Raw genomic sequence first — 19142 nt, forward strand, 5'->3', positions numbered from 1 at the left:
GCAGGCAGAGTTTATGAAAGTCAGTGAAAAAGTGCCTGCAAATGGATTCCTTGTAAGTTGCAGGTTTTGTGCCATGATAATGTAAAAACCTGTAATGACAAGTAACTCAGGCATTTCAGTTGCAGTGAAAAACCCGTACAAGAGATTACTTGTGTATGTCACTGCCATCACACAGATCACCACTAACCTAGGCAACAGCAGTAGGAGGCACTTTAAACAGACAAGTGCCTAAGACTAAAAGGCAAATGAAATTTTCAAGTTGTTTGACAACAGAACAGTGACATCATTCACAGCACTTGATCTGCAATAGAAGAGTGTCTTCTCAGAAAAAAAGGAGAGGAAAGTGTTCACTCATGCCCTGAATCCTTGTTTGATACTACTTAAGCATAGACTGTGTTTTGAAGAAGCCAAGAGAAATAATTGTGATGTGCCTGGTGCACTGTTGCTTGACCAAGTATCCCCAGACGTCCCTGGTTATGTAAGCCTGGGTTACACACACCAACCTTCCCTGGTTGTGACAGACATTAAACCGCTGTGTGTTTCTGCTTCTCAAGAACCCACTTGGGTACTTTTTTATGTCAACATCAGCTTTGTATTCTAAATGTTTTTCCCTAGGCTCAGAGGCCATGAATATGTTACTCATCAGCTAATAGGGTAGTGTTTTCAAAGGAAATTTTAGTGTAATAAACAATCCAATTTCAAAATTTTCTTCATAGTGGTAAACATCACAAAACCCAGTAATTTGATAGTTTTACCATACTGTAATAGGCAACTATATTGTTGTTTACTTTGATCTTCTTCCCACATTTTTTTCATAGTGTAGCTGATTCAGCCCCTACTATTTAGTGCAGATGTGATCTTGACACAGGTTGTTCTCTTCAGGCTCTGCAGAAGATCCTAAATATGTTGGGGAAAGATTTTTTTATGGTGGTCTAACAAATCTATTTTCTTGAAGCCAATAAGCTCCCAACTGCTTCAGGAAAGCTTTCTTTTGCCATTTCATTCAACAAATGCTAATCCTCAGTCATGAGTGGGGAACCAGTGTACAGGGACCACCTGAGAGAAAGCTGTTCCAGATTACTGGCTGTGAAATTATTTTTTACAGGATGTAGATGGATTTCATATACCATCTAATTTTAGGCAGGTTTGAGCTATGCTTTAACCTAGTTTTTATATTCTATGATTATGTATGTCAGTTTTGTTCTCAGATTGGTCTAGCAGTGTATATGAGAAATTAATTTTACTGCTTCTTTTCTGCAATGTGGTTTTCTTATTCTTCTTATTTAATACCTGATTTTGGCCTAAGTCAAATGAAAATCCCTCATGTACTCACCCTTCTACAAAAATCTACAAAATTTATTATCAACATTATGTCCCTCCAATCCTTTTCTCTATATTTAACTGACACTTTTTATATTACAGAGATTCATTTACTCATTTGAATACTGACTTTAATAAAAGGTGGGGCACTCAAACACTGTTAAAACCCTACATTTAAATATTTTAATTTTATAGATCTCTATATTATACATTTTAAATCTCTCCCATCCTACCAAAAATTTGAACTGACACCAGAAAGAAAATATTTGGACTGTAACATACACTCAGTGTTATTTCTCCTTGGAAGCATATATATCACTTCACTGGTTTTATAGTGGGCTTTTTCTCCTGGCAATTCCGAGCCATGATGAATTTGAAATCTCAGGGTTAAATGACCTGACCAAGTCTAGAGGATTGCCAATGCTATTGAGCCATTCTTGCTTTCCTATGTGGCCCCAAACTTGGTCATGGCCTGGGCTCACACACACAGAAAGCACCTCATGCTTTCCCTGCAGACATGCAGAAGATAAACTGAGGAGTTCTCAGTGGCAGCTGTAAGCCTGGCTGTGCAGGGATCACAGAGGATACTCTCTGAGATGTGGATCTTCCATTCTCATTCTGCACACACAGTTACATGCTGGCAAACAGCACTAGCCAACTTTCCTATGATTTTTTATGAGATGCAAGGGGAAGGACATATCTACTTTGTTAAGTTCAGCCTTTAGTTTTCTTAGGTACTTCAAGCCTGGGCTACAGTCATTCCTTATTAAATTTTTGTACCATGATCTGTTTTGATAAGTGAGAACCAACTGGGTGAGAAGAAGCTTAGATGAAAATAACTCTGCTTGCTTAGTTTTCCCATGAAGCTGTAGGGAGATATGGGTGTTGGCAATCCAAAATGAAAAAGTAAAAGCCTGATTAAAAACTCCACGCTGTCTAGCTTCTCCAGAGCAGGGTAGGGTGGCTTAGTATTCATAAGTATGAAATTTTAATACTTTTTTGTTTTAAAGACTGAATTATTGCTTGTTGTCTGCCAGCAACTCAATTTTAATTCCTGAAAAACAACAATTATAACCAACATAAACTACCAGGGGAGAAGAAAGACTAATAGACTTTGAAGAAAACAGATAAAATCAGTACTTCCAATTTTGCAAACCTGTATTTAACTTGGTGCAAGGTATGAAGGGAGCACTTTTCTATGCTAATTTGCTTGGGTATATCAAGGTTAGCAAGATAAAACACCAACATAAAATCTTGCTTACGTGACAGCCAAAGTAATTTACACTTATCTGCAGGTTGTACACCACGATACAAGTGGGAAGGAATTGTTCAAACAGCAGCACTGGAATTGATAGCATGAAAATAAGAAAGGGCAAAGCTGCTTGACAGTGAAATCAATTTGGATGTAGAATAATCCGCCCCAAGGGAAGTGAAAAGCCTAGATAATTTTTTCACATTTAAAACAAATCTGCTAATCTTAAGTACTGTGGGGAATAACACTGCAGTGCTTGGAGAGAAGGGGGTGGTGAAGGGAAAAGAGCTAAACAGCAATCCTCTCATGGCTCTAACATCTGTGTTTCTGTGATGAGATGCTCACAAATGCAGCATCTCAGAGTTGTGCTGTGGTCCAGTATGGGCTTGGACCTAGCCAAGCTCACTGCAGTCAAATGGGCAGTGTGAAGGTCTTCCCCTCCTTCCTCAAGTCTCCAACTGGAATCAGAAAGTGTTTTTGATGTTATCCTAAATGTTCCTCTATGCTCGTCAGTATTTTTTCCTGACCAGGGACTTTCCCACTTAGAGCTGATGTATGTTATTCATGCATTCAAGTGCTGTGCACTTGTGCAAGTGCAAACTACTGCATTAAATGGACCATTGCACAAAATAAGTTGCATAAAGACCTTTATTACTCTTACTTTGTTATGGAGTAGTGGAGAAAGATTTACAATACCTACATGCCTTCAAACTGTACTTATGGAAAGACAGTTGGACAAGATAATCTTCTGAACTTCCCTTTTGAGTTAAGAGTGACTGATATAGCAGGCTGAATTATGGCAAGGGTCTGGCTCAGCAGACAAATCATACCAGGCCCTTGGTTTTAATTGAATACATTGATTTATTTAGGCCTTACAATTAAAGTTATAATAAATAAAGGCATGGGCAAAAAAACCCAAAGTCAGTTTCTAAGAGACTGGTTTGAGGTTTGTTTAGGAGGTGAAGCTCCCACATCTTGCAGTAATCCATCTCACACGACCGGTCTCACAAGCAGGATATCAAGTTAGATGGACTTTGGCAGTTCCTGTATCCCTATAACCTTCTAAACATGGTCTCTGAGTCACTGAGGCAATCACTGAGCTGCTTTCATTTAACTGAGTCAGAAAGAAAGATGTGAAATATAGAGCCTGTCTCTTCCGGATGAGTGTTGACACTAAACTCCACACTTCTGGATCTTTGTGTGAAGAAAATGTTGTTGTCTTTCTAATTCTTTCACAATGTCTACTGCCAAATCTACAAATTTTTCTTTTCAACCAATTTTTTAGAAGAAAATCCAAGTAACTATGGCATTATCTATACATACATAAAAACTTCCTACTATTTATTCCGGATATTGGACAGCAAGTTATAAAAATAGACCACGCATGAAGTTCAGCTCAGCACAAATTTCTGCTGGAACAGCTTAGAAGTAAAACAATTAACTCTCAGCTGTAAACTTTGGTATTGTACCTGTGCTAGCAAATTTTCACTGTATTATATTTAATCTGTGACTGATTTAAACATTGCACTACATATCTTTTCGTCAGCAACTTTCCTAAAAATTTCTCTTACCTAAGCAGGGATGGCACAAACTTCTTGTGGGATAGGAAGTACAGCTACTATAGTCCCTAATATTATGACCACCTAAGAAACTATATTATCCTACAAATAAAACTCCACACAGTTATCAGAATTACAGAAAAATTACAGAAAAAAAGGTAAAATCTATAAAATATGTGTGCTTATGTTGCTCATTAACTGAAAAATGACTCTTTTAGTATTTTCTTTGAGTGAAAAGATGCCAATAGGCAGAAATATTTTTCATCATCTTAATAAATTCAATTACAAATCCTTTATTTCTCAAATTTTCTACTCTAATCCACATTGCTTACAAATTGCTGGCTGATATTTAGAATTTGTCCTTCTCAACAAAATGAAATACGGAAAACAGACATGAAGATTTTTTACTTTCATATTTTCTTTCAATTTGAAAGAAATTTTTGCAAATACTCTACTGGATTTTTCAAAGAAAGCTGCAGAAACAATTTCTTCACTTCAGCTGGGTAGAAGCATCAGATTTGACTCGACAGTCACTTTTCCACAATTACTAGAATGGATTCACCTTCTTAAAACCAAGATTCTTTAAGGCTTACCAGCTCCCTGCCAGAGCCAACACTGCTACCATGACATAAATTAAAACTGAAGACTCACTTGTTTTCCTTTATTTTTGACTGTACCTGGACCCAACATACATCATTGTTAAATTACTGCATGTCTTTGGAGGGTGCCTCAAGATAACCTGGAACAACAAGAATCCATACAGTTAAATCTTTCTGGCTATGTGGTGTTTCATCATTTGGACTTCATTTGATTACTCCAGTACATGAGTGAAGCAGATGCTGATGACAGCACTATTTCTAATGCACCTTGGAGAAATGCTGAGCAAAAAGTGTTCAGCTCAAGGGGAATGGTCAGGGCAGCCCAATATTGCAGACTCAGGTCAATCCAAAAGTGCAGCCAACATCCACTGCCTGGCACCAGCTCCATCACGAAGTGTGGAGACAGAGCTATGGAGGATTTGAAAACTCATGGAAGAGCAAGGGCAGTTCGACAAATGAGATTCAGATTTTCCTCCTTGTCCGGCTACAGAGTGGGGAGTGGACTTTAGTGCTGTGAGTGTGTGACTAAGTTGTTGTTCTATACCACACACATCATCCCTGGGTTGTGTGGATTCAGCAGGAAAAGCTGGGTACCCGTCACTGGCAGTCATCAAGTGGGAGTGGCTTATTTGGAGTTTAATTTCCTGCTGGTTTTAAAACCAGCACACTCCTATGTGGGAAGAAGTCATCTCCTTCCAGAAACAAGTTGTTCCACAAACAAGAACAATGCTGAGATCTGATTCTTCCATGACACCCAATGTTTAACCATTTTGGAAGTTTTAAAACTTTTGACAGAACTTAAATCCAACAGAGAAAAAACCATAGAATCGTAAAATATCCTGAGTTGGAAGGGACCAACAAGGATCACTGAGTCCAGCTCCTGGCCCTGCACAGAACCATCCCTAAGAATCACAGAATGTGCCTGAGAGCACTGTCCAAACACTTCTTGAACTCTGTCAGGGTTGGTGCTGTGAGCACTGCCCTGGGGAGCCTGTTCAGTGCCCAGCCCCACTCTGGGTGAAAGGTCTTTCCCCAATATCCAACCTAAACCTCCCCTGACTCAACTTCAGGCCATCCCCTTGAGTTCTGTCACTGGTCACAACAGAGAAGAGTGCCCGCCCCTCTGCTTCCCCTTGGGAGGAAGCTGTAGCCTGCAATGAGGAATGCCCTTTGCCTCTCAGGAATGATGACCCTGTACACTACAGACTGAGTGCTAACGAGCTCTCCAGATCAGCAGCTTTTTGAATGTACTCAGATTGTGGACTTTCCTCTACTTTTGTGTTTGTCCCAGTACCAATCACTTTAGGAAATCTGTTAATTGTGTCTAATATCTTTAGAAAAGAAGTGCAAAGAAAAGTTGGCCAAAATCCACTGTATATGTGGAAAACCTTCAGATGATGGACTACAGAACTGCTTCTCCCTAAAGGTGAATGTTTATACTTAGAAAACTGAGGCCTAGTAAATAATTGATGTTAGAAAAAAATCTTCATTAGGCAGAGAGAGGGTATAGACAGCCTAATATACGGTTAAGCTTTTTTTCAGTCAGGGATTAAATTGAGATAATTGCCTTTTTCGCTGCATAAATACACCTAGATCTGCCCTGGTAAGCCACTAGCATAGATGCTGTACCTGAGAGCAGGGCAGGTGTGACAGCAGCTTCTGCTCTGTGACAAAGGCAAATAATCCAATTTCCACAGACAGTCATAGAAGAAGAAATAAAAACAGGGTTAAACTGTAGCAGTTCAGCCCTTTCTAAGAAAGAGGAGAGTGAGGCACTGAAGTGGGCTGTTTGGGAAGAATATGAAATATCTGTTGTGGCAGGTCTTTAAGCAGAGATTAGACAAATCTGGAATAGAGGAGGAAGTTACAGAAGAAACCCACAGGGCAGAGGTGACCACTCGAGGTTCCCAAAGACCAGTTTTGCTCTCTATGGATGACTAGGGCTGAAAATATGATGATTTTGTAGAGCATAAATGGTTTGGAAATATGTGGATTTATTTGTTTGGCTTTCTCCCCTGCCCCCCTTAAATACTTAAAACTGTCAAAAGGTGTCCTTTGTATCAAGTTCTGTTGGTCACTGGATTTTGACACTCGGAGGAGAGGTGCATTAGATATGCAGAGGGTTTTGTTTACCCCAGAATACCAAATTTGCTACCTCAGTCAGGTTTCACTTTCTCCTTTCCTGCCTCAGTGCAGTGTTGCTAAAATGACAATAAAGGAGGAAGATGACCTTACATTTCAGGTATCTGTGGGATCTGCAAACAGAATCTGCACATAAGAAATATTATTAAATGCTACCGAATTTCTGACTGTTGTAATAAATTCATTCAGAGGCAACTGAAGAGGTGGCTGAGTGTGATGTAGGTGATCTGACTGGAATCTGAAAAGAACTGTGGATGACAAGCTAAGCCAACAGAAAAAACCCTAATGGGTAGTGATGGAGCAGTGTGGCGTGGGTCACTACCCAGGACCCGCACTGCTGATGAGCAGCAGAGCTGGAAGGGGTTTTGAAAGGATTGGGCAGTCTCTCTTCTTGGCAAGCACCTCATCCCTGTTCAGCACCCTGCTGAGCATCCTCACTAGGGCAGGCACCCATCTGGGAATGCTTCCCAGTAAACATGGGCTGAATATTTCCCCACACTCTGACACATACATTAAAAATGGAAATTACAGCAGACATCACTTTCATTTCATTGGGAAATGAAGTAGAGTATTTGTACATAAGAAAATATTCTGGAGTCACTGGTCAGATAAGGTGTGAAAGGAAAAGGCATGTGGTATGAAAAACCAGTTCCCTGTATAAAATTAAGTTCTATCCACATTTTTGCTGATATTTCAACACATTTCTGTAAACAGGCAACACCTATAAATATTAGTAAAACTCAGGTGTTGCTAAAAGTCTTTCCAAGGGCTATGATTTCATCTGTGGAATATTTTCAAGAGACAGTCAAGGAAGTGTATGTGATCTGACAGGAAGAAAAGCAAAAGGTGCTATTTTTGTCTCCTGAAAGACCTATTGTAATTACAACTGTTAAGAAAAAAGCAGATCACTGGCTAATCTCTTCCCCCCTGCAATATTTCTGTCACTTGACACTGTTTGATTCACTAAAAAATCCAAAAAGCCCTCAACAACTGTGACTTTTAGGATTAGAAAAGGAAAGGCTATTTTTGTTCAGTCTGAAGCCTGTGGTAGGGAGAGTTACCAAGAGCTCAGTATGCTGTTTTGGTAGATACATAACCCTGTTCACAGCTACTCACGTGCTCTGCTCCTTTTGGTGCAAAGGTGAGCATCAGAAGATACTTGGGATATGACCTTGAGTTCAACATAGCATAAAACATACTTTTTAATGAAGTTTGTGCTTACATAATGTCTTTGGCTTCCTTCAGCAAAAATATCAGACATAAACCTTTGGGCTGCTCCATTTTCCACTGATTATCCATAGACCAGTGAGCCCCAAAGACTGAGAAAGCAAATGCTTAGGAAATCATACCTGTGTTATCTTCTCTTCATTTATAAATTTTTTTTTAACATTTCCAGTGTCCTGGAAACCCTGTCTTTTGCTACACCAGAGAGTGGCTGTAGGGAAGCAAAGCAGTGTAGTGGTGGATTTGATGCACCAGCCACCTTCAGTAACAATTAGAAAAAATGCTGAAGTTCAGGACAACAATTATAAGATTGAAGATAGAGGCTGAACTTGATCAACGCAATAGAAGCATATTCTTTGCTTGGTGAAATGAAACTGTTTATAACTTTTTTTGTATTATTTTCCTTATTACATAGATGTTACCATCTTGAACTGATCTGATATCTTTAAAAGTGTTAACGGGGCTGGATCATGGTGATGTCCCTGAGCCTGAACAAATAAATTTCTCTGTGTCAGAAGAAACAGAACATGAAAGAAAAGTAGCCCTGTTGGGTTAAGCTAGAGATTCAGCTAGCCAAGTAGCTTTTTGGCACTGTTCAATAATAGATGTTTAAAAGGAAAAGTAGAAGTAATATAATCCTTTCCCTTTTATAACAGCTCTTGAAGTCAACAATTAATATATTCTGAGTTACATGACAAAAGTTTTAAAGTTGTCATTAGTTTTGCTACTTGCTAACCTACCTAATTCTTTTTCAGCGTACTTATTTTTTATGCAATATCCTGTAATAATGAGCATGCGAATTTAATTATGCATTGCATGCAAAGGTACTATCCATGGCCTTATTTAAACTTGAGACCAGAAGGTTTCCCTAGAGCTCTCTAATTTTGATTCACATTCCCTGTTTCTGTATCCATCCTGATTTTGTAGACTTTAATTTCACAAGTCACGGATTGGAGGAGTCCAATGAAACAAATATAAAGTCATATAAAAATTCTAAATTACATTTTTAAAAAGTGTTGAATTAATTTTATAGATAAAGTAACATACAAGTTTGGCCTGAAAAAGAGGAACTTTGGGCCTTTGGAAAGATCGTCCTTTAGCTCTTCCTACCTGTTCAAAACCCCCAAGGATTTTCTGTATTCAGTTAAGGCTTTTCTTTTAGTGTTTTTTTTTTTTTTTCTTTTTAAGGCTTCCATGCACATCTCCTGGCCAAATGTAGAAATATTCCATGAAAAGTTTTCTCTCAGTTTCATCTTTAGAGTAAACTAAGACATTTACACTTGCCCACACAGTCATGAATGTATGAGCCAAAGAAGCCACAGACCCACATAAGCTCATTCCTATTGGAATTTTAGCTTGATTTTGAAACAAAATCATTTTCCTAGGCCTAATGCAGCCCTGTTTTCCTGGGCTAAATTTCTTCCAAAATTGGAAAAAAAAAAGTAAAAATGTAAAGTGTGGACTCTTAGACATTTTACAGCACTTCTTTTTGGACACTGAAAGACCAAATGGAAATAGTGACACCTTCAATCCACATACATATGTGTGTACTTGAATATCTCATTTCATGTGGAAGATTTGGTCCCAAAAGGCTACAGTCGTCTTGCCCTGTAATTACACAATTTCCTAAACACTGAATCAAACACTGATGTTGAGTGGCTGGAAGATTAATGTTACACTGATGACAAAAATGGAAAAACAATTTGGGGAATCAAGAGTAATTAAATTCTTGACAGAATTACTTGAAAAGGGATCATTAGTTTTATGAATGAATTATTCCCCTGCAGTTTTGTTTATATATGGGAAATAGACATTTAAGAAGTGATTGCTTCTTATTGGCAATATAAAACATTATCTCTCAAAATAAGTGGCAACATTAATACATAGGGTTGCAGAGAGTGGTCATTTCAAACTATAAAATGAAATTTTGACTTCTAAAAAATGCTATGAGATGAATCAGCCTTTTCTTAGTGCATTTTATTATGTATTTTTTACTGAGTTATCTGCAAGTGCAAGTAATGTACAGTTCCATGTGCCTCGTAAGTCTGGAAAACTTGTTTCAGTCAACATTCAACAATATTTCAGTCAATATTCAAGCAATAATTTTGCTTTTGCATTGAATTCAGGAATTGTTCTGTAGAGCAGTAACAGGGAAGTATTTTCAAGTGTGAAATACTATTCTGCTGGCATGTAGAGACTTAGGAATCCCTGTGCTAGGACCTCTGTGTCCATGGGAAGAGGAATTTCTTACCCTGCTAATCTGTCTGAAAAAACAGAATGAGGGAATTATTAGTATTACCATTATGGAGGGAACCTGAAGGAAGAAGAGATTAAGAATGGAATTTCAAATTAGGCAGAAGACCACAGGAACAGCAGGTCTGGAAGGGACCTGCTGAACCACTTGGTCATTTCCCATGCTAGCACCTACCTATGGTCATGTTCACTCATCACACAATTTTGGCCCTGCTCTGTTTTCTGCAGCCAAGCAGAATTTTTCCCTCATGGTTGCTGAATCTCTGTCTCCTAGTTTGCTCACAGAAGCCCTCAGTTGTAAATTCCAAACATGCCAACTGGACCGGTTTCAAAAATAAATCCCTGCAAATGTCAAGTATTCACTACTGCTACAACTGCAAGCAGAAAAATATACCTCAACAGCCAGGGCTGTGGGCATTTCTCCTGCTGTGATACTTGCAAGCCAGATGGCACCAAGCAGGATAGTAGGCATCAGTCTAAGGAGACTGCTGACCTGGGCACAATAAAGCAGCTCTGTGAAGTGGCAGCAGCAGGAGCCCTGTTCTGTCCAGGCAGCACTGCTGGAATGGAACGTGCACGTTTTGTGTTGTTTGGCCATGGTGTCTGATGTGAAACACACCTGTGTTCAATGTCTGTCACAACTGTCAATGCAGAATACCCAAAACCTAATTTTTTTCTATCCAGGACTCCTTAACTTACAACCTTTGGTTTGTGATTTAACAGCTTTTGAAGCCAGGGAATTTACACTTCTGGTCCTATTTCATTAAACTGCTATCCATCTGCATTCATTTTTAAAGTCTTTTCTTCTCTATCCATAATTTAAATAAAATCACAGCTATCATGGAATGCTCTTTATTTTCTTAGTATCTTCCCCTTAGGAGGCACTGTCATTCAGTATTATTATAAAAAGAATATTTAATTATTCCAAAGATTATATCACAGTAATCTCTGATCTACATTTCACTATACTGCAGGTTTTGGCTGCAAAAACCTAAATATTCCTTATGTTGGTAAAATTTTTTCTACTCTGGATAAAACAATTGTAAAGTGCAATTTCAAAAGGTTTCAGTATCTACATACCCCTTTTGCATCAATTACACCGGGTTTCGCGTTGAATTTCACTGTCTTCAAACGTGCACGCTCCTTTCTTTCAACTCTGGGGAAAAGAAAGCACAAATGAAGAAACACATGTTGATTTTAGCAGCATTTTTTATGAAACATTTGAACCTGCTCTCCCAAGACCATTGGCAGCTTACTACACCTAAAGTAAACATTTGAAGTGAATTTCATACATTGAAAAGGGGAGGTCACTTCCTCAGCCAGGCAGCAGTTTTCAGGCAAATGCAGGACTGGGTTTGAGGAGTCTTGGCTGCCCTACACCAGCAGAACAGCACTGCCTCTCCACAGACATGAGAGTCTGGGAAAAGCATGCTGGGACAGATTTACTCTCTCTGATTTAAGCTGTTCAAAAATCAGGCAACATTTAGAGTTCTATGGTCAGAGGAATGAAACGAGGAATGTCCTTACTCACCTTGATTAATATGGGCATTACTGTAAAAGTGATGTTACCTACCTTTGCAAAATCATCTACAGAATCTATCATTGACTGGCTCAAGTAAAAAATCTGATCATCTACCTGAAAGTGAAACACTAACCCTATTTGTTACGGCTGGGGATTGCTCTAGGAAATCTCCATCAAATCCAGCAAAGCTAGCTTATAAAAGACATCAGAATACATGCCTGCAAATCTCTTGCTTTCTAAGCCTGGGTACTAGGAATTCATAATTTCTGATAATTATTTTCCAGAATACAAACTCTAGAGTTTTGATAGAATGATAATTAACACGTTTCCTTCTGTCTGAGTAGGCTTATATATGCCCTCCTGAAACACAGTGAATGTTGGTTACTATAGCTACAGTTTAAATTTAGATTAAATGCATTTCTCTGTAAGTGTGGAATATTCACATGGAAACAGCTCAAGCGCATCTTTCAAACTAAATCTATGTTATTAAAAACACATGAACAGTTCAGACTTGAGCTAGCAGATGAAGTCCCTTGGTAGTACTGGTAAGAAATGAAGACTCAAGGCTGTGTAATTGCCTAAATAGGACTGAGGCTGTGTAATTGCCTAAATAGGATGGATGCCTTCTGAGGAAATAATTAGCACAAATGAACACAATATTCTACTTATTAATCTATATTAACATTTAAACTCATTCCAGCCCTGCCTAACTTCCTAAAACATCTGCTTTTAACTTAATTTCTTATTCACTGCATAAAACAATTTGGAAATTAATCCTGAAGAGTGAATCTTATTTATGAAGTTTGTCATAACTGCTTTAGCAGTTGTGGAGGCATCGCTGCTTTCTAGAGGCATAGCAGAGAGATGAGGAGCAGCAGAAATGTTCTGCATTGCTCTGAGAAGTATTTAAGTAATGTCATTAAGTGCCATTAGTCCTTCAGGCAAACATAACTACAGTGTTCATATATGTTCAGCATGCCTACTGAATGTTCCAAACATTTCATCATCTGGCACTGTAGTAAGGGTGGCACACAATGCTGCCTCCCATTACCATTTGTGTGACACTTTCCACAATAAAACTGTTCTCAGTTACTTATAACTTTGCTGAAATGTAACATTACAAGCTGAAATGTTCTGTGTCTCAGGCCGACTACATTACTGTTGCTGCCTGAACTGTCAGTAAAATGGGTCAGCTGTTAGAAAAAGGCAAGGACAAAATAAATGGGTTTGCCCAATTTATAACATAATCCTAAAGTTCTTCAGCTCAGGTGCTCTGTTGCCTTTATGTCTTTGGTCAGGAATTTGCATTGTGGCAGTGGGTTGCTCTGGTGTTTACTTCTCATTTTCCTGAAAGAATGAACCTAAATTTCTGAAAAGCTTTAGTTTTGCATGTTCTGAAGAACTTGTGAAATTTAGCTTTGGTTCTCCAAAGATTTAGTCTTTGTTGAAATGGTCTTTGTTGAAAAGGGTGCAGCTCTTGAGTGAACTAAGATGTTCTTAGAATTTCTTATCTGAGCTACTGGGACATTTTTGCCATAGACAGAGCTAAAAAGGGAACTAAACTGGTGAAGATACAAAGTTTTGAATCTGTGTTCTTTTAGATTTGTTGATCTAGCTCTTAGAAAAGGCACTTGTTAAAGGAACCCTAATTCAAACACTTTTACCACTTTTTTGCAGGTTTGTAATTATTTTATTTAAGGAAAAATAAAATTGACTGTCTTTTTTTCCCAAGAAGGAAGGAATTTAGGTCCAAAGGGTTATTTGCAGCAGCTGACACTGTGAATGTCCAAACAACATATGGGTGTAAATTCCTTACATTGGTTTAGTTGACAGCAGCTGACCACCATTTGAACATTTTGATCCATCAGCTGAAGAAACTGCTTTTGAGAAAGGAATGTTTCACTTAACACGGTAACCAGTTTTCTATAACCACTGCTGGACAAAGCAGGATTATGGGGAGTTGTGCAAAAGCATGAAGTGAAGGGGAGGACTCCAATCTCCCAGATTTGCAGGGCCCAGACTTGCAACTCTGACTTGCCTGATGTACACATTGCTGCCATGACCCTTCCTAATTATGTATTTGCCGATAGAGTTATATCTAAGGGATAAGGAAAGCATGGCTATGATTTCCAGAACAACTTAATGGCTCAGTCCCATTTTCAAAAGTGCCTGAGGGGTCACTGAAACTCAAAGAGGTTTCAAGAAGTGTTCAAAGAAACCTACATCCAACATGCAAACATGACTGGAGCTGAAAAGCTCTGAATTCTGTGTGGAGACAGTATCACCCTAACACAACTTATGGGAATTTCACCTCCATTTTCCCACCCACTCTCCAAGTATAGCTGTGTACAGAAACACTTCTGTGTACAGGGACATTATCTAAGATCATGTGAGATCTGGGACAGTTGGAGTATATCTATATACTCACTTTCTCTTAAAAACATTCCTGGAGGTAGATACCTCTTGGCCCTTTTTATTTCAGAAATGATCAGGATTCACTCTCTTCCTGTCATGCAAAGCTAGAGAAGTGGAGCAGTACATTGGAAATATACTTCAACCTTCCGTGCTCCCTCACTAGTAAGCTTAAGATTTGAGTTCGTTAGGATATTGTTCTCTTCTTACTCTTCTGAGGAACTTACTAATGGGATGCAACACTCACTACACTGCAATGGCTGTCTGCTTTTGTGTTTCTGGGCACACATAGCTGTTGAAAAAGGGCTTGTGGGATTTTTCAAAATGAAACTTTCAGTTCTTCATAAGTGCTATAAACAAGAAAAAACCAAGTATAACTCAACAAGACATGAACCATGATCACACACTGCTGCACCACTGAGAGTTTTTTCAGTGCCTTCCTAAAAGCACTAATCAGTCTTCACAGTGGTGAGGTAGAATATCAAGTGAGAAATGCTTTAATCTTCAATAACAGCATTCATGGTTATGTAGAACACAGATGCAAATTGCAAACTTGTTTCTACAATCAAATAAAATGGTAACAGTAATATTTGCACATATTTGACACTGAGGTGTTTTGCAGGATGAAAGTTGTTTCCAAATCCAGCATGAGTACTGTAGTGAGGAGAGTTAGGAAATACAAGAAAGCAATGTAAAATGGAAACTTTAAAAACTTTGCTATGTCTCTTGTCTTGCTTCACTGTTTCCAGGTCACCTGCACTATATTTGTTTTGCCTGCCTATCAAGTGAAAGAAAAGTGAAAATATGTATGCACTATATATAATTCAAATACATGGTCTCAATTCATAGCTTTTTATTGCTTCCATCCTCTGCAAGATGTGAGATCTGAGCTTACCAAGAGATTCCCATTCTCAAAATTATTTTGGAGCTTTCCTGAAGTGGCATTTTTGCACCAAACATGCATTTTTCAGCAGGAGAGAATGTGCTCTGGATCAGCTCTCCATCTGCAGTGGCTTGCTTATAGAAAACAGCTCAGCACCTGCTCAATATTTATGAAGTGGAGACCTAATGACATTAGGAAGTGACTTGTCATGAAATTGTAGCACAACCTTATTCTCTTTAAAAGCTAACAGCTGTTTTCCAACAGCACACAAGTTTCACATCATTGCAAGAGCACAGGAAGAAGTTTATACTTACACATACATACAAATTTCATTCCATATTAAATTTTTCCAATTAGATTACTGAGTATAGACAGACAAATTACTTTAGACAAAGCTTAGCTGATGTTAAAAAGTTTTATCATCTAAGGATTAAAATGTTAAGCATTATTTAGAAAGGTAGATGATTTATAGGGAATCATTAAAAATAAAAATCATTTGAGTGGATAAACATGCCCTTCTGCCAAGCTGAGCAGAACAACAAATTTAAGTTGGCTTTTCACCCACAGGGACTTCTGTGCTGGGAAAACCTCTTGTTCCTTGTCCTTAAATGTTTGTGAAACATTGAGTTTTATGTACTTCCCCCTTTGCCTTGAAAGGAGAGCATGGCTACATGTACTTGTGGACAGAATGTTGTCTATGTGAGAACACAAGTATCAGGCTGGTATTATTTATTACAGCTGGTAATAACAGAGATACAAGCTGCATAACATTTGGCAGTCAGAGGTACTCAAACTACCTGAAAGTGGGTATCTCAGAATGATGTCCAGTCTGACAGCAGTTTTGTGACTGCACATCTGAAGGACAACAGAACGAGTACTGTAATTATTTCAGTATTTTAAGGCCAAATCCTCACTGGCTGTAGAGGAAGCAGTAATGAAAAGCGGTGAGAATTTATGCTCAGCCATTCTGGGGCAACCTGTGTGAAATCCCAGGCTGCATTCCAGCCCTACAGACTCGAGTCAGGCAGATAGACACACACCACAGAAAATACTGAGGCTTGACATTCATGAGATGGGAGGTTGCTGTTGTGGAGGGTTTGCAATGTAGGAGCTTGTCCCTGTGCAGAGACTCAGCAAGGAAAAAGTGAAAAGAACTGGAGGTGTAAAATCAATGCTACAGCAAATTAAAATCTATTTACTATTGAATTAGTGCATCTGTCTAGGAATGAAACACACTCTTATATATGCATATTGGTTAAATGCATTTTTAAAATTCCCTTTAACTAATGTGAGTGTTTCCATAGGGAGGGAATCTTGGACATGGGCTGCTCAGCTTGCTGCTGCTCTTTTATAGGAAGCTGATTTATTTTTTTTAATGGATAATAAGAAGGGCAATGAGGCAAATAAAAATTCTCATGATAAAAGCACAGATTATGTGGAAACTCTAATCTAAATCTATCTATCTATATATCAATCTATCCAAATGTAAAAAAAATATAGTGTAAATCTAATTCTCTTGGTCCTTCTACTATAAATAGCCATTTTTGATGATAAAGGAGCACTTCACACATATAGCCATAGTGCCCAGGCAATACTGCAGGCTGCCTGAGACATTGGTACAGGCCTGGTGGTTATGTCCCCTCAACTTGGAGACCCTGCCTGATATAATTGTGCTGTCACCTTAAACATACTTTGGATAAATCTTTTGGGCAGATGTGGAACCAAGAGAAATTTGGCCTGAAATGTTGATTAATTAATACTACATAATAACTATTTGGTGATGGTTAAACCACAACTGAGGAGGTTTGCAGCCTCTCATGCTGAAGTCCTGTGCTTCCGAACACCAACATGATATAACACCACACCGACTGTATGTCATTGCATTTGGTTTCTACCCAACTAGCCACACAGCCCTGTGGTGGAGAGCAACAGCTCTAGTCAGACAATAAATACACACTGACAAATGAACAAAATGTTGTTTTCAGGTGTAGAAATGGTTGCAATTCTATTTAAGAACCACAGGATACTTAGAATTTAATTTTCTTTAATTTCCACAGAGGTCCTTGGCTCACTGCTCCATGAGACTTGTCCTTGCATGTATCAGTGGAGAAACTTGGGGCCACCCTCACTTCTTTGTGCTCCTTCTTTCAGTAACACCACTCCAGCTGCAGTACTGCCCTCCAAAACTCTCTCTTAAAGCCTGACTTGGCAATTTAACCATAAATAAGGCAACAAATCCACATGTTGGCAGAAGCACTGAAATCTAATGACAAAAAAGCTTTCCAACTCTATCAAATCACTAAGAGGTAATGTATCCCAAAACCTGGAGAGACTAATGAGTGGCAGCTCCCCTATAATTCTAAATTAGGATTTTTTTTGCTGGTATAGCACATAAGTCATAGAACAGAAAAAGAGTAAGGAGTCTTGATTAATCATTCCCAATTTCTCTAATTAGCTCATGCTAAAATGTCATTGTATGATGGGCTCTCCTGTAAAATATAAAAGACCTTAACACATGGAAAGTAATTACAGCAATTACCATTACACAGCATCTCAAAGAAGAAATATGTCTGTTTATATACATATATACTTGTACACACACACATATATATAAAATTGAAGTGGTCACTGGTTTTCAGAGCTATTCTATAATGATTTCACTTATGGGAAATGCAGGAATTGTGTCTTAGTTGTTGCTGGACAGAAGTCAAGGGAAGTAGGACAGAAGTAAAGCAGACAGCTAAAAGACTCAACCTGGATCTGTATAGCCTCTCACTGACCAAAAGTGAGAAAAATAAAGTTACAGTACCACAGGATAGCATTCCACAAGCAGAAAAAGGAACCTAAACACAAAAGAAAACCACAGGATAACCCCCTGAAGACCCAAGACACAAAAAAAACCCCAAACAAACAAAAAAATAAAAAAAAAAACAAACCAGAAATGAATTGGGGATTGAAATACATAAGACAAATATAAAATTCTTCAATCTACAATATCATGGCCAATTTAGCTTGCAGGACAAGCCCAAACAACACCTACAGATGTTCTTATTTTCCTTCCTTCCTTTCTTTCTTTCTATCACAATGTTTTACTACTAGATATAACATATGCTTTATTATATACAAAGCATTGCTTATAGAAATAATCCCATATAGACTATAGGAGACATGGCATCCTGGAGCCAACAGCTTAAATGAGGATTTCCATGCTGTAGCTGCCTATATTTGGTCAAATGAATTCCAGGAGTGCTCTGTTTTAGATTAATCCTCTTACAGTCAATAACCCACACCTGCAGAGGAAATTGAACTCTGAATTAGCACAATCTGGTGAGTGTGATTAGCTTTACTCTCTGTAACTCAGCCCTGTGTGCACTGATTGCTCATCCTGCCCTTGGGTGGCGTAAATGACCGCAGAAGGTGCTGGCAAGAGCACATCAGTCTTGGGCACTGAGGAATCATCCAGAACCCACAGAAAGGAAATAGTCCTGACTTTTCAGTGCATTGGAAAAAATATTGTACAACTGAAACCTTTTATGAAATAACAGCAACCTCCTCCCACTCCAGCTCAGGTGTATCATTACATTCATGTAGACAGAAAATCAGATGCCATTGATTTTTCCAGGCCACTCAGCTTCACTAGTGAAGAATAAGGCTGCCAAGTGGAGAGCATGGTAACTACCTGAATCTTTTAAAATTCAAGACTCTTATTTTTAGGTTTTAACCAATCTATTTTCATAGTCTTTTTTTTTTCTTTTTTTAATTTATTCTGTTTTCTCCCAGTGTTTCCTAAGCTACATCTTATTCCTAGGCTCTCTTATATGTCTGACCTTGACTAGAAAACCTCTATCTTTTGTCCTTGAAAACACCACTGTGTGGGTAACCCAATAAGCTTTAGGCACACACCACCTTTCTACTTTACAGGATATACAATTCCACATCTTAATTAGCTTTGTCCTTTTTCCCTCTGTACTTGTTT

The 19142-nt window shown here is 38.4% G+C and overlaps 1 protein-coding gene across 12 annotated transcripts in view; it reads right to left on the bottom strand.

The window, feature by feature from the left end:
* The window catches only part of DLG2 (discs large MAGUK scaffold protein 2), an 890387-nt gene that overhangs the window by 25973 nt on the left and 845272 nt on the right, over positions 1 to 19142 (bottom strand). For all 12 annotated transcript variants that reach the window (XM_030950072.1, XM_030950037.1, XM_030950029.1 and 9 more), the window contains one exon: positions 11430 to 11505. In XM_030950072.1, the coding sequence (XP_030805932.1) occupies positions 11430 to 11505 (76 nt within the window). The remainder of the gene's footprint in view (positions 1 to 11429; positions 11506 to 19142) is intronic.

Source organism: Camarhynchus parvulus, chromosome 1 (assembly GCF_901933205.1).
Source record: "Camarhynchus parvulus chromosome 1, STF_HiC, whole genome shotgun sequence".
Lineage (NCBI taxonomy): Eukaryota > Metazoa > Chordata > Aves > Passeriformes > Thraupidae > Camarhynchus > Camarhynchus parvulus.